At 39.2% G+C, this 12,402-nt stretch overlaps 2 protein-coding genes across 4 annotated transcripts in view; one reads left to right on the top strand and one right to left on the bottom strand.

Moving 5' to 3' along the window:
* Window positions 1-456: 456 nt before the first annotated feature.
* Window positions 457-4,915, bottom strand: LOC107700140 (glycogen synthase kinase-3 alpha-like). Its single transcript, XM_016501679.1, has 2 exons — window positions 4,723-4,915; window positions 457-665 (listed from the first exon to the last, which is right to left on the bottom strand). Exons 1-2 carry the CDS (start codon window positions 4,895-4,897, stop codon window positions 457-459), a joined length of 384 nt encoding a protein of 127 aa, XP_016357165.1. The 5' UTR covers window positions 4,898-4,915.
* A 167-nt stretch (window positions 4,916-5,082) lies between these two features.
* The window catches only part of LOC107700187 (zinc finger protein 574-like), a 12,913-nt gene continuing 5,593 nt past the window's right edge, over window positions 5,083-12,402 (top strand). Inside the window, exons 1-7 of one of the 3 annotated variants that reach the window (XM_016501750.1) lie at window positions 5,083-5,142; window positions 5,680-6,198; window positions 7,140-7,539; window positions 7,623-7,783; window positions 10,611-10,718; window positions 11,047-11,831; window positions 11,930-12,056. In XM_016501750.1, coding sequence (XP_016357236.1) covers window positions 7,284-7,539; window positions 7,623-7,783; window positions 10,611-10,718; window positions 11,047-11,831; window positions 11,930-12,056 — 1,437 coding nt within the window. In that variant the 5' untranslated portion in view covers window positions 5,083-5,142; window positions 5,680-6,198; window positions 7,140-7,283. Of the gene's footprint in view, window positions 5,143-5,653; window positions 6,199-7,139; window positions 7,540-7,622; window positions 7,784-10,610; window positions 10,719-11,046; window positions 11,832-11,929; window positions 12,057-12,402 lie in introns of those variants that run through there. The other 2 variants (XM_016501752.1, XM_016501753.1) reach the window with 2 other exon arrangements.

Raw genomic sequence — 12,402 nt, 5'->3', positions numbered from 1 at the left:
ATTTTTTTATATCGTTATCGAAGAAGGTGTACCATCGATAAATATCGATACCGTTTTATCGCCCAGGGATACTTTTGAGTCAGTTTGAAAGAGGTTCAGGTCTTCTGAAAATGTGAAGAGCAACATTTCCTCAAGGCAGTAGAGCCTGGACAAAACAACTGGAGTCATAAGGCAAGTTTGTAGTTTATGAACACACCGCTGAACTTAAAAGGGGGTGTTTTCAATGTGATCTTAAGCCTTTTTGTTCTTTTAGCTTTGTTATCTAAGCAGAAGCAACATGAGATATTAAATGTTTATCACTGGTCAAATCGCAATGACAAAAAGAAAATTCCAACGCGATTGTAGCAGCCATATTTAAAGGGCCTGTAGCATTACAAGTAAAAACATTTCCTGTTGGAAATGGTTTTATGCATTTTAGGGTTATTTATTATGATACTAACATCAGTTTGTACACAATCAGGTTCTTACTCCTCTTACCTTAAACCTCTTATCCTGAAGCACCTTCTTTATGGCCACCATCTCCTGGCTGTCAATGAGTCGAGCCTGGTACACCACTCCAAATGAGCCATTCCCGATCACCTTGATGTCTGTGTACGAGACCTCCTGAGGACGGTCTGGACCCTGCCCTGGTGTGGCTACTACCGTTGTTACTTTCCCACTATCCCCTAAACACACAACAAAACAAGTGTTTTTTTAAACAAAAGGCCTTTGCCTGAAAGATCTGACTGCTCAAAATAATTAAGATTTAAACCACAGGAGTCATTTTTCCCCATGTATGACCTGAACGAATGCAGTCACATATTAAACACTACTTTTGTAGTCCATGTGCTAAAATTACAAAAAGAACATCCTCAAATTTACCATCTGACAAGACATCTGACAATTTACCTTAATAGTCATTGTTTAATTCATGTTTAAAAGGGTTTGCTCAGCCCTAAAATGAAAATTCTGTCAGCATTTACTCACGCCGCTCATGTCGCATTCCCCTCATGTCGCTCCAAACCCATAAGAAATACGATCATCTTTGGAACACAAATTAAGATATTTTTAATCAAATCTAAGAGATTTCTGTGCCTCCTGCAATTTAATCCAAAGTCTGCTGATACATGATCGCCTTATATGATGAACAGATCTATTTTTAGGCTTTTATTCACATATAAACATTAATAAGCTAACAATGTTAACAGCAATATTTGGTGATGGAAGCTCAAGCACGCTTGCTTGCGGTGCAAGGACCAATGAGATCAAGGCAAGTATGGTTGAGCGATTTATGTTCGCTGATCTATGTTTATATGTGAATAAAAGCCTAAATTAAATCTGTTCGTCATATAAAGCAACCATGTTTCTTCAGAATACTTGGATTAAATTGCTCAATTCATATGGATTTGTTTTTTGATCTCTTTACAAATGTTTTATAGGGTCAAGACAAGAGTAAAATGTCAATTTTCATTTTGGGGTGCACTAACCCTGTAAGTAAGAGACTGAAAAATGCATTGGACTTACTATTTTATAGTAATATTTCAGTTTTTCTACTAAACTGTTTTTGTAATATCAGGTGAATTAATGCATTTAAATTGTTATTATATTCAGTTGGTCTCTAAATATTAGCTTGTATAACAAAAGCAGAATCATACCATTGTGTGAACTAACAAGTGAAATAACAGTTATAAAAAAAAAATATTATTTTCTCTGTATTTTTATTTCTGCCCTAGCTTCTGTCAAGAGCACTGGACCAGTGCATGACACTAACTAAAAGAGGGTTACTTTTATCTTTGTTGCCTATACACATTATTAGTGTCAAACTTAGCCTTTCTGAGGTTAGTGATACTCAAGTGCATTTAGATTTGTCCATCCAAAACAAAAAAGTAACATGAATTTAATTTCCCCTGGAAAATAACGTAATATCTGTGTGATAACACACAGCATTTTGAATAAATTGTCAGAAGCTGAGCACTGCTGTATGATGTCCATGTAGTCATTCATTTTATGCTGCAGGATTGGTGGTGGACACGTTCCTCGTGGTAAAACCACAGGAAAATGATGCTCTGACAGTATTAATTATGAATCTACCATGCAATTTCAGCTGAGAAAAACATGAGTAATAGCTCTAATCAGCTGGTGAGTGTGGTGATTTGAAAAGACAAGTCACATGCAACATTTACGGTTATTTTGTGGTGCCTTGCATGCTTTTTGAAGCATGAAATCACAGGTCCTCACTGCATTGGAATTGGTGAGCAGCACATTCTTTAAAACTTCTCCTTTCGCACTCCATGGAAGAAAGTCAATCAGGTTTAGATCGACATGAGAGTGAGTAAAACAAAACGTGAAATATTCCTCAAAACTACTCCTGAATGCCTGAGAGAGCTTTATATTCAAAAGACATGAAAACAAAGCAAAAAGTCCAAACCCAGCATTAGCTACTACAGCGGTTAGATCTTTTTGAACTCATCTTATCCAGCACGCTATGCCTGTTTGCCACTCTGTCTGACAGGTGTTAATAGTAATCCAACACCCGTGTTTAGATGTGTGCCCAAACACAACAGAACAACGGGTAGAGCTTATCACTAGGAATAGCAGAAACTCCCTTAAGACTGTTTGAACATGGGTGGAGTCTACTAAAGTCTGACCACATTTCCACCTGTGGCCAAGAGCAGACCTGAATAATGGGGACGCCTGGAGACAAGCAGAGCCCTAGGGTGATGTTTTTTCCGTCAGTTGCTGTCAGTTTAGATTTAGATGAGTAATGACAGATTCACCAAAACAAAAGCTTTGTTTTATTACACAGCAAAACTATTATTTACCAGATCAAAGCAGAGCAGACAGCTGTTGTCATGCATGACATATGGCGCTTTTCCACTGCATGGTACGGCACGGTACGGCTCGGTACGGTTCACTTTTGGGGGGTTTTCCACTGGGTACAGTACCTGGTACCTGGTACTTTTTTTAGTACCACTTCGGTTGGGGTTCCAGGTGAACCGAACCGCAACCCGAGCCGTACCGAGCCGAGTCGTACCACGCAGTGGAAAAGCGCCAATAGACAGTTGCTGCTATTGAGAATTTTTCAACAGAATAACACTGCTTCGACTGGGATGAGAAACATTGTGGATTAGTGGCTTATTTAAATTGCCACCACATAAAATGTCATTTTGAATACCAATTTGTGGATGTTGCATAAAAAAATTTGGAAAATGTGCACAAATCATTACATTTGAGATGGATATATTTTTATTCAGGAAGGCAAGCTCATTAACTGAGAGAAAGATTATTACAGAATAATTTGCTACATGTGCATAAATGTCTTGCGACTTTTTCCACAACCAGTCATGTGACTGAATAATTCTCTCAGAGTAAAAAAAAAAATCACCATATAGAATCTAAAATGATGCTATCGTGAATCTGAAACGCCAGAGCCAAAGCCTGCCATTAAAAAGACTGTAGTATGATCCTCTAGGATGAGAGAGATGGATTCAGTCCAGTTAATGGCCAGTCACTTTGCCATGTGTTCATTGATCATGTTTATGCCATTTAGTTGCTTTCAGTGATGAACTGAATGACGATTTTATCATTGATTCCAGCAGAAATCTATATATGAATATAAAAATAATGTATTTGCAAATAAAAATGTAATTTAAATGTAAATTAACTCTACGTTAATGACACAAAATGCATCATGTTTTTAGGCGAGTACAAATGTCAGCAGAGTAATTAAAAATGGTTACTATGCTGAAAAATAGGACAAAAACAGCTATGATTGTTGTGTTGTAACTACTGGTTCAAGGTTTCTGGTGGGTTACAGTTGTACATCCACCCACTCCATCTCCCCTCATTCCTAGTAATAACACCCATCACCATTCTCATGGAAATCCAGCAGTCAGCACCAGTGTAGATAAACGCTGCTGCCAGCACTGCAGTCACTGGGAATTATTTATAGAGCTCCAAATGAAGAGGTTTATGCCTCTAGGGAAACCACTAGTTTTCACAGGAGTAGCCCAACCACAAATTTACACTGGGTCATTTTTTCTTCATAGGACGCAGTGTTTGTACTCAAAGCTATGTGATGATCTGTTAGATTGCGAGTAGGAAGGCTGGGTCATTTAACAAAACATTAATAATTATAATAATATTATATTATAAATATTATGATATTTCTCCTTTAAATATATGGACAGGCAAACGCCAATTTGGCCCTCTTCAGGCAGGTTGAACTTAATATTAAGATTATTATTAAACACATTTCTGATGCGACTACATGCATCCAGGATCGCACATGATGAAATTATTCAAATCAAAGGCAAAATTGAAGATACAGTCTGTTAGATGTTGCCGGCAGGCTAACTGAGCTTTGTTACCAAACGAGCACATCTTCAATAACGCGACGTCTAAACATCTAATAAACCAAGTATCATATTTTAAAGAAGGGTTCAAGCCAAGGTGGTCAAAATGTGATGCACTGGTATCGATCATAAGAGATGCGTTTAGCCAGTGCTCGTATGAAGGATTGTCGAGCTAATGTAGAGCAATCAAAGCCCTTGATCCGTCTACAAAAACAAGCTCACGTTAGCTTAGCCAGTTAGCCGCCTAAAGTAGGTTAACGCGATCATGGCAAAATAATCAGACAAATGAATGAACAGCACGCTACACGGTCCAGCACTTGGGCTTTTACTAGTCTACTAATATCACATTTATTGGGATTGTCGTGTGATGTCATTGAATGATACTCACTGCCCAGCTTTAAGTTTCCGAAACCAGACGAACTCCCGCCTGCGGCCTGCGCACCCCCCGTCTTTCCTGAAGAGCTTCCGCCAGCGACGGCTGATCCGGCGGCGGCTGCAGCGGCTCCCGGGACCCCTGGAGGCTCAGCAAACGAGCTAGTCCTGGGCCGCCCGCTGCCGCTCATTTCGGGTTGCAAGTGTGCCAGAGCGGGGGTAAACTGTGCCTGTAGACTGGCCCAGGCGCGTAGTGGATGTGTCAATTTAAATTATAATAATCGTTAAAAAAAATATTAAGATTGCTGAACTATTCTATCAATGGCAAATTGTGCGCCGCCTCTTTCTTTCTCTGTGGCTGGGCAACTAGAGCTGACGCACAGCGACGCTCTATGCGCATTGTTTTCTGGGCAATGAAGTTCAACAACGCTCTCACGTGCATAGATCCTGCAGCATAAGAATGACCAGCTTTTCATAATTTTTTCATGCCAAGGGCTCATAAATAAAAATGCAAAATCTTTTTTGTCTTGCCAATAAAAACTATGGCCGTCAATGGAATAACATACTCGAAATGAACCTAATTTCCAAACCTTTAGAAAGCAGAATGTTTGAAAAGCCATGCATTAAATAACCTAATGGCGTAACACACTATAATACAGTTAATAAATAGATAACTCAAGATATAAATATCGAAATGATTACTTTGACTTCTGATGAAATGTGTCACATTTGTTGTCGGTTAAAATCTCTCGTTTTACAAAAACGTTTACATTGACAAATTTTCCATTTACATAGAAGTCAAACTGTTTTTCCTTTAATTAGTTCAGGAATGGTCTGAAATGTTTTAATAGCAGTCTATTATTTGAGGGACTAATCATATACATTTCATGAACAATTAATAATAAATACTTAATAATAAACACATAGTGTGTTTTGAGATGTTTTATTATTAATTAATTTATTTGTGGTTTAGGACCTTTCCATCAGCAGATGCAGCCTCGCTTCGCATACTCTGACTGTCCATCACAAGAGCTAGAGTTTGAAAGACAGTCTTTCTATCCAATCAGCGCCTTGCACAAGCCACACGCGAACCTCCATGGGGAGGGCAGCATGCACAGAGCAAGGAACAGAGGCCAGACAGACGGTACATTTCCACATCCACGATCGTCTTTGCGTCAAAATATTTAACAAACAGTGCGTGGCACTGAATAATACTGCTTCGTTGCGGCGAGAAAACGCATTGTGGGCACCCGAACGCTTCCGCGGGGCCGACGAGCGCTGCACGAGGGATCGCCCAGCTGCAGCGCGCGAGGCGAGGCTCGGAAACGGCTGGGGAAAGAAGGCCGCCCTTCAGCGCTCTTAGACCTGCGGGGAAAAGTGAAGAGCGCCGCCTGACGACCGCCGTACAGCGGGGTGGCTCGCTCAGGAGACAGCGGTGCGCTCCATAAGCTCTGGCAAAATCTGAAGAGCGCCACCAGCTGCTCGCCACAAGGTAAACCACTCGTCCGAAACCCTCTCTAAATGCTGTTGTTTGTTGGTACCGATTCCGCCACGACTAGTGCCAGAAGTTTTTTTCAGAAGTGTATTATCAATCAGTTTACTTTTAATACCTGCATCTGTTTTCTGATTTATTGATGAAGCGAAGTTATTGAATTGTCGACTAATATTACGGAGATGCCGTATGTTATGCACGGATTTCATATTAAAATCCACATGATGTGCATTAATATATTTAATGCATAGGCCTAAGTGACATATGTGACCTGATTTAATAAATGTTCTCATAAATATCTGATAGTTTACAAAATGTTTTTACAAAAAGTAGGGACACAGCTTTGAAATCTTATAAAAGAGCTAAAAATTAAATGATAGAAATATCCATATATATATATATATATATATATATATATATAGTGAAACATTTTTGACTCCAAGGCCCCCTTTGTAGAAGACAGTATTTAGACCCTCCTATAATGTAAAGTAATCTATGTGTAATAATCTCAAAATTATGTCAAAATTTTAAGTGTCTTTTAGCAGTTTAATTGGGATTATGTTAATATAACTAAATTTAAATAATACTTATTAGGGCCACTTGGACGTTTGCTGAGGCCTAACTGGTCTGAGGTGGTTTTATGGGTATTTCAAATTAACATTAAAGAGAAAATCAAGTGAAATTGTAAATTTGTGTAGTGATAATCTCAAAGTTTGAATATTTTAGAAATTAAATGAAGGGTGAAAAATTGTGGTACATACTTTGTCCCATGTCTCAATGATCATATAAATTATGTTCATAATATCTATATTATTATTGACCCGTGGAAATCTAATCCTGAATGATAGGTTATGAAATTTAATATGAAAGTGCAAGGCCAGACAATTTGTCTGGGAGTCTTCTGGCATATCTGTATTGCTTAAGTTTTTGTTTTTTTTTAGGTTGTTTTAGGGCTTAGGATTTGTATCGAGCATAAGAATGCATACTGAACCTAGTGACTGTGACTCATAACCCCAGCACTGCACCTGCTCTTCAGCACACCGAGAGACTTTGCATCTTAACAGGTTTAGCACTGTGCAGTTACCATGAGTGAGCAGGAATATGTGGAGCATCAGTATATGTGCAGTGAGTGCCAGCAGCTCTTTAATACGCTGGAGGAGGTGCTGGTGCACCAACAGATCCACACCGGAGCAGAGGGGGACGAGGTCGAGGTCCTCTCGAGCCTTGAGGACTGTGACACTGGGGAGAGCCAGTATCAGTGCCTGGAGTGTGGAGCCATCCTGAGGAACCCAGATGAACTGCTGCTGCATCAAGAGCTGCACATGAGAGAGGCAGGCCAGGGTGAGTGCAGTGTTTAATATGTGTGCTGCTGTACTGCAAGTTTAGTTGGGGTTGTAATCGGGACATGAATGCTTTATTTTCAGAGCTATGTGAGGTCACAGAGATGGATGCTGTCGATGCAGATGTGCCAATCCAGTATCAGTGTTTGGAATGTCTGGCTCTCTTTGACACACCTGAGCTGTGGTTGGCTCACAGACAGACACACAACAGAAGCAGCACCCACAGCAGCTTGAGCACTGACACAGTGAGTACACACACACACTAGAGCCCTGCACGGGCCTCAAATATAGGCCCTAGCCCGGCCCTGGCCCGAGACGCTCAGGCCCTTAAATGTTTTACCTATATAAATGTGCGCTATTGGACGCATATCTAATCGTTTGTGCGGAGAGCTAAAGCGCGCTTTACAGGACATGGAGGAGCCGGCGCGATCACTTGCATTGGAAACAACTTAAAATATGCTGTAATTATTGCTCATAAAGGTAAGAGTTATACATCACTCGGAACTGTAAAGGGTCTACTTTTATTTGTGTGCACTCACAATATCAACAAAGTGTTGTGCTTTTATAAAATAAAGGATGCATACAGGATGTGCTTTCTGCAATTTCGGCCAGGAGCGCTTCACAGTGATGAACCGAAACTCAGCGAATACTTTCCTCAAAAACTTGCTAAATATATCTATAGAAATCTTTAAATTACTACTTTAAAACTAAATAATTCGAATCAAAAACAAAAACTCTTTTGAAGATGCATTTCTCAGGATCAGGATCGTCGTCTTCATCTTTGCGACACGGACTCAGAAAACACTAATTTATTAATAAATAATTCAAATATCTCATTATCTCCCCCCGACACATTCAAGGTAATTACTTTTGCTGGGGCTTTGCGGCACGCTTTAGCCTATTGCGTGCGTTTTTTGCTGTCATGTGCAAGGATATGTTTGCAGATTCTGTACTGCACATGACCAATTGACTCACTGTTTGCTGAGGTAATCAAATCAAGACTCTTCCAAAATACAGCTTTTCCGAAGCATTGGGAACTTTTAGTAACTCCCAACTTCTCCTGATGCTGTGCATGGTCAACTGTCACCTGTATGCTAATGCGTGTGTATGTGCGTTGCGTATTGCGTAGGCGATGTATAATATTTATAATATAATCAATATAACAATATTTCATACAGTAGCCTATGTGTGCTCTGCGCATATATGGCACAATAAAAGGAGAGAAGCTAAATGAGCCCGAACCCGAGCCCGATCTGTAAAAAAAATACAAATGGCCCGAGCCCGGCCCGAATGGACTCAGCGTGTCGGGCCCTGTTGGGCTTGCAGACCTCTAACACACACACACAAAATAATAAACAAGGCTGGGTATCCATGCTGATTCTGATTTGCTCTCAATTTGTTTTGATTAGATTCCAATTCATTTGGGAGTGGCAATGTTCATTTATGTAGGAAAGAAAATCTTTCAGCTAATGAGCCTTCTGACTTGGTATATTGTAAAAATGTTTATTTTTAAAAATTGACAACAGAGCCCAGACTATGCAGGTCTGTGGATGAGAGATAAAACTTTAGTTCAGCTGAATTTTTAAAAAATTTTTTTTTAATGTTATTTACAGTGGTGTGAAAAAGTGTTGGCCCCCTTCCTGATTTCTACAGGGCTGTTACCAATCAAATTAAATAATTACAAAATTACAACAGCAATAAATAATGTTATGGGATTAATGTTGTAAATAAAATTTTGAACATACAAATAAGAAATGTTGGGGGAAAATGCATACTTTTAAGCATGAGACTAAACCGCCAATAGGTGGCGGTAAGTCACTTATTCATTCAACCGATTCCTTCGAACCTCTGAATCATTCAGTAACAAAAATGCGAAAGGAAAACTTGAAATCGCATCATATGACCCCTTTAAGTTTTAATCAGGCTATTAGTCCTGTCGGGCAGGTACAATTCTCAAGCCATTTTTCAGTAAACTTGCATGAACCCAGTTAAAGTAGTTCGGAGGCTGGACAGCGAGCTGGTGTTCGACTGTATTCTGTAACCGCAATTCTCTCTGATGAAACGGTAACTACAGCGGCTGGGGGGGGGGATTTTTGTGGTAATGTGACCAAAAATATTTAAGACCTACTGAATCTGAATTTAAGACATTTTAAGACTTTTTAAGGACCCACGGCCACCCTGAATATATACATTTATTGTAAAATAATAAACTCCCATGAAAAAGTATTGAAAAGCTTTAAATGTTTTTTAATATGGCTTAGGTATAAATCAAATAATTTAATGTACACTACTGTTCCAATGTCTGGGGTTGGTTGGTAATGTTTTTTTTAAATGTTTTTCAAAAGTCTTATATTCACCAAGGATGCATTAATATATATAAAAATAATATAAAATACAGTAAAAACAGTAATTCTGTAAAACATTATTACAATGTAAAGTAACAGTTTTCTTTTTTTAAATATATTTAAAATAGTAAAAATGTAGTTTTTTTCAGGTGTTGGCAAAGCTGAATTTTCAGCATTACTCCAGTTATCAGTGTCACATGATCCTTCAGAAATCATTCTAATATGTTGATTTGCTGCTCTTGTAACTTATTGTTGAAAATATTTGCAATTTTATGGGAAACCGTGACACATTTCTTTCGGGATTCTTTGATTAATAGAAAGTTCAAAACAACAGCTTATTTGAAATATAATTTTTTTGTAACAATGTAAAAGTCTATACTATCACTTTTGATTACAATGCATGTATCCTTGCTGAATAGAAGTATCATTAAAAAATCTTTATCCCACACTTATAAACACTAGTATAGACAAATTAACAAAAAAAAAAAAACCCCAATTCTAATATCAGCTAATAACTCTTCTCAATAACGCAATAATGATGTCTAATAGAAGAATGTGTATCTATTAAAACATTAATTGTTCATATCATTAAAAATGTCTACACTGTTATTGCCACAGTGTCAGGTTCTTAAGGTGTTCAACAAACAATTTGCACATACTGCGGAGTACAATGTTAATCTTGTGATCTTTTTGGCAGTTTCTAATTTAATTTTGTGTTCTGTTTCAGGAATATGTTCTTCAGGCAGATGGTTCAGTCACTCCGCTTCAGTTGCTCAATGTTCAAAATCTAGTTCTGGATGAACAGAAGGCAGGCCAGATCCTGACCTTAGCCCAGGTCTGTTTACATACATACATACAGATATACACATTTTTTAAAGTGGGTTTGTTTTACACCATGATCTAATTAGGAGTGATGCGATAAAATCTTTATTTGATTTCTGTTTCTGTCACAGTGGGTAGTCCTACCCACTCATTGGTCTAAAATCCTCTGAAAACTGTTGTTGGCAATGCATCTAGTTAAAACGTGGTGTTAGGATACGGTTTTTCCCATCTTATTAATTCAGGAGTTTCAGTGTGACAATGTCCTGGCCTATTTCCACATTGTTTGAGGATGTTACAGGTCCCATATTTCCAAACTTACTTTAGTTGCCTTTATTTTTCAGGCTCTTCGAGAGCAAGAAAACCCATCTAAAACTGCAGCCCCTCACAGGACTATGCTAGTACCAGCCAACGCTTCCCTGCCTGGCTCCACCTCTGCGATGCTCCGCCTACAGTTCTGCTCCGCCCAAGCGATCGCTGATGGTTCTGCTTCAGCTACTCTCCGCAAAGCTAAACTCCTCGCCCCTCTCTTACCCGCCGATCCTATCCGGCTGGACAATGTGACCACTTTTAACCTCCTCCCTTCCTCTGGTCAGGTGAACACTTTAAAGAAGGAAAATGAGGAGATTTTAATTATCCATCCTTATGAGTGTTCTGAGTGTAATCTGCTGTTTAGCACACCAGAGGATTTCCTTCAACACCAGGGGGAGCACTTCTTAGGCCAGGACAAAGAGAGTGGGGACACTGGGGTGATGGTGGGGTATGAAGACCGTTCTGGGGCTAAGGAAGATGAAGGAAGAAGCGATGGAGCCGAAGAGGGCAGCAAAGTTGGCAAAGTTATTGCTGGGAGGCATACATACACTGCCCGCTCAGCTGGTTTGGGTTTGACACCGCCACCCAGCAATCTTCGGTGTGAGGAGTGCAAAAGAACGTTCACCTCTGCCAATCGGCTTGTGGCGCACCTTCGAGTGCATGAACAAGGAACACACGAGTGCCCAGAGTGTGACAAAGTGTTTAAAAAGTTGGTGTCCCTTCAGACTCACATGCGCACACACTCTGGTGAGGCACGTTTTCTGTGTGTAGACTGTGGACATGGTTTTACCACAGAAATGACTCTTATGATACACAGGTAATAAATACAAACTGTATAGTCAAACATCAAAACTTGCTCGTGATTTGGGTTTTCTGTCATCAAAACAAATTTTTCTTTCGCTTTTCCCGCTTTAGGAAATCCCATACATCTGAGCCACTGCACAAATGCCCATTTTGTGCTAAAACTTTCACCAACATGACGAAGTTCTTGTACCATCGTCGCACTCACCGAGCACGTGAGCCGACCGAACCAGTCTCTCAGGTAATAGTTGACTTAATGAAGGAAATTAGCTATGCACAACATCAGTATCATATTGGTTATCAGCTGATATATGAGATTACATTTATTGTTAACTGTATTCGTATTGGTCGATATTGGATATATATTTGCTGATATTTAATTGTTTATGCTCATTTCCCCTATAATTACATTTAGACGCCTTTGCCCTAATCAAAATTAAATTAGATTTTTAAAAACATTAAGGATGCACCGATTTTGGCTGATAATCAATAAATGCCTCGTATTAAAAATGTTACACTATATTGCAGAGGTGTGACCAAGTCGTTGTTTTGCAAGTCACAAGTAAGTCTCGAGTCTTTGCATTCAA

Source organism: Sinocyclocheilus anshuiensis, unplaced genomic scaffold (assembly GCF_001515605.1).
Source record: "Sinocyclocheilus anshuiensis isolate Anshui unplaced genomic scaffold, SAMN03320099.WGS_v1.1 scaffold955, whole genome shotgun sequence".
In the NCBI taxonomy this organism is placed as follows: Eukaryota; Metazoa; Chordata; class Actinopteri; order Cypriniformes; family Cyprinidae; genus Sinocyclocheilus; species Sinocyclocheilus anshuiensis.
The sequence above is the reverse complement of the archived record's forward strand: the minus strand, read 5'-3'. Positions and strand labels throughout refer to the sequence as shown.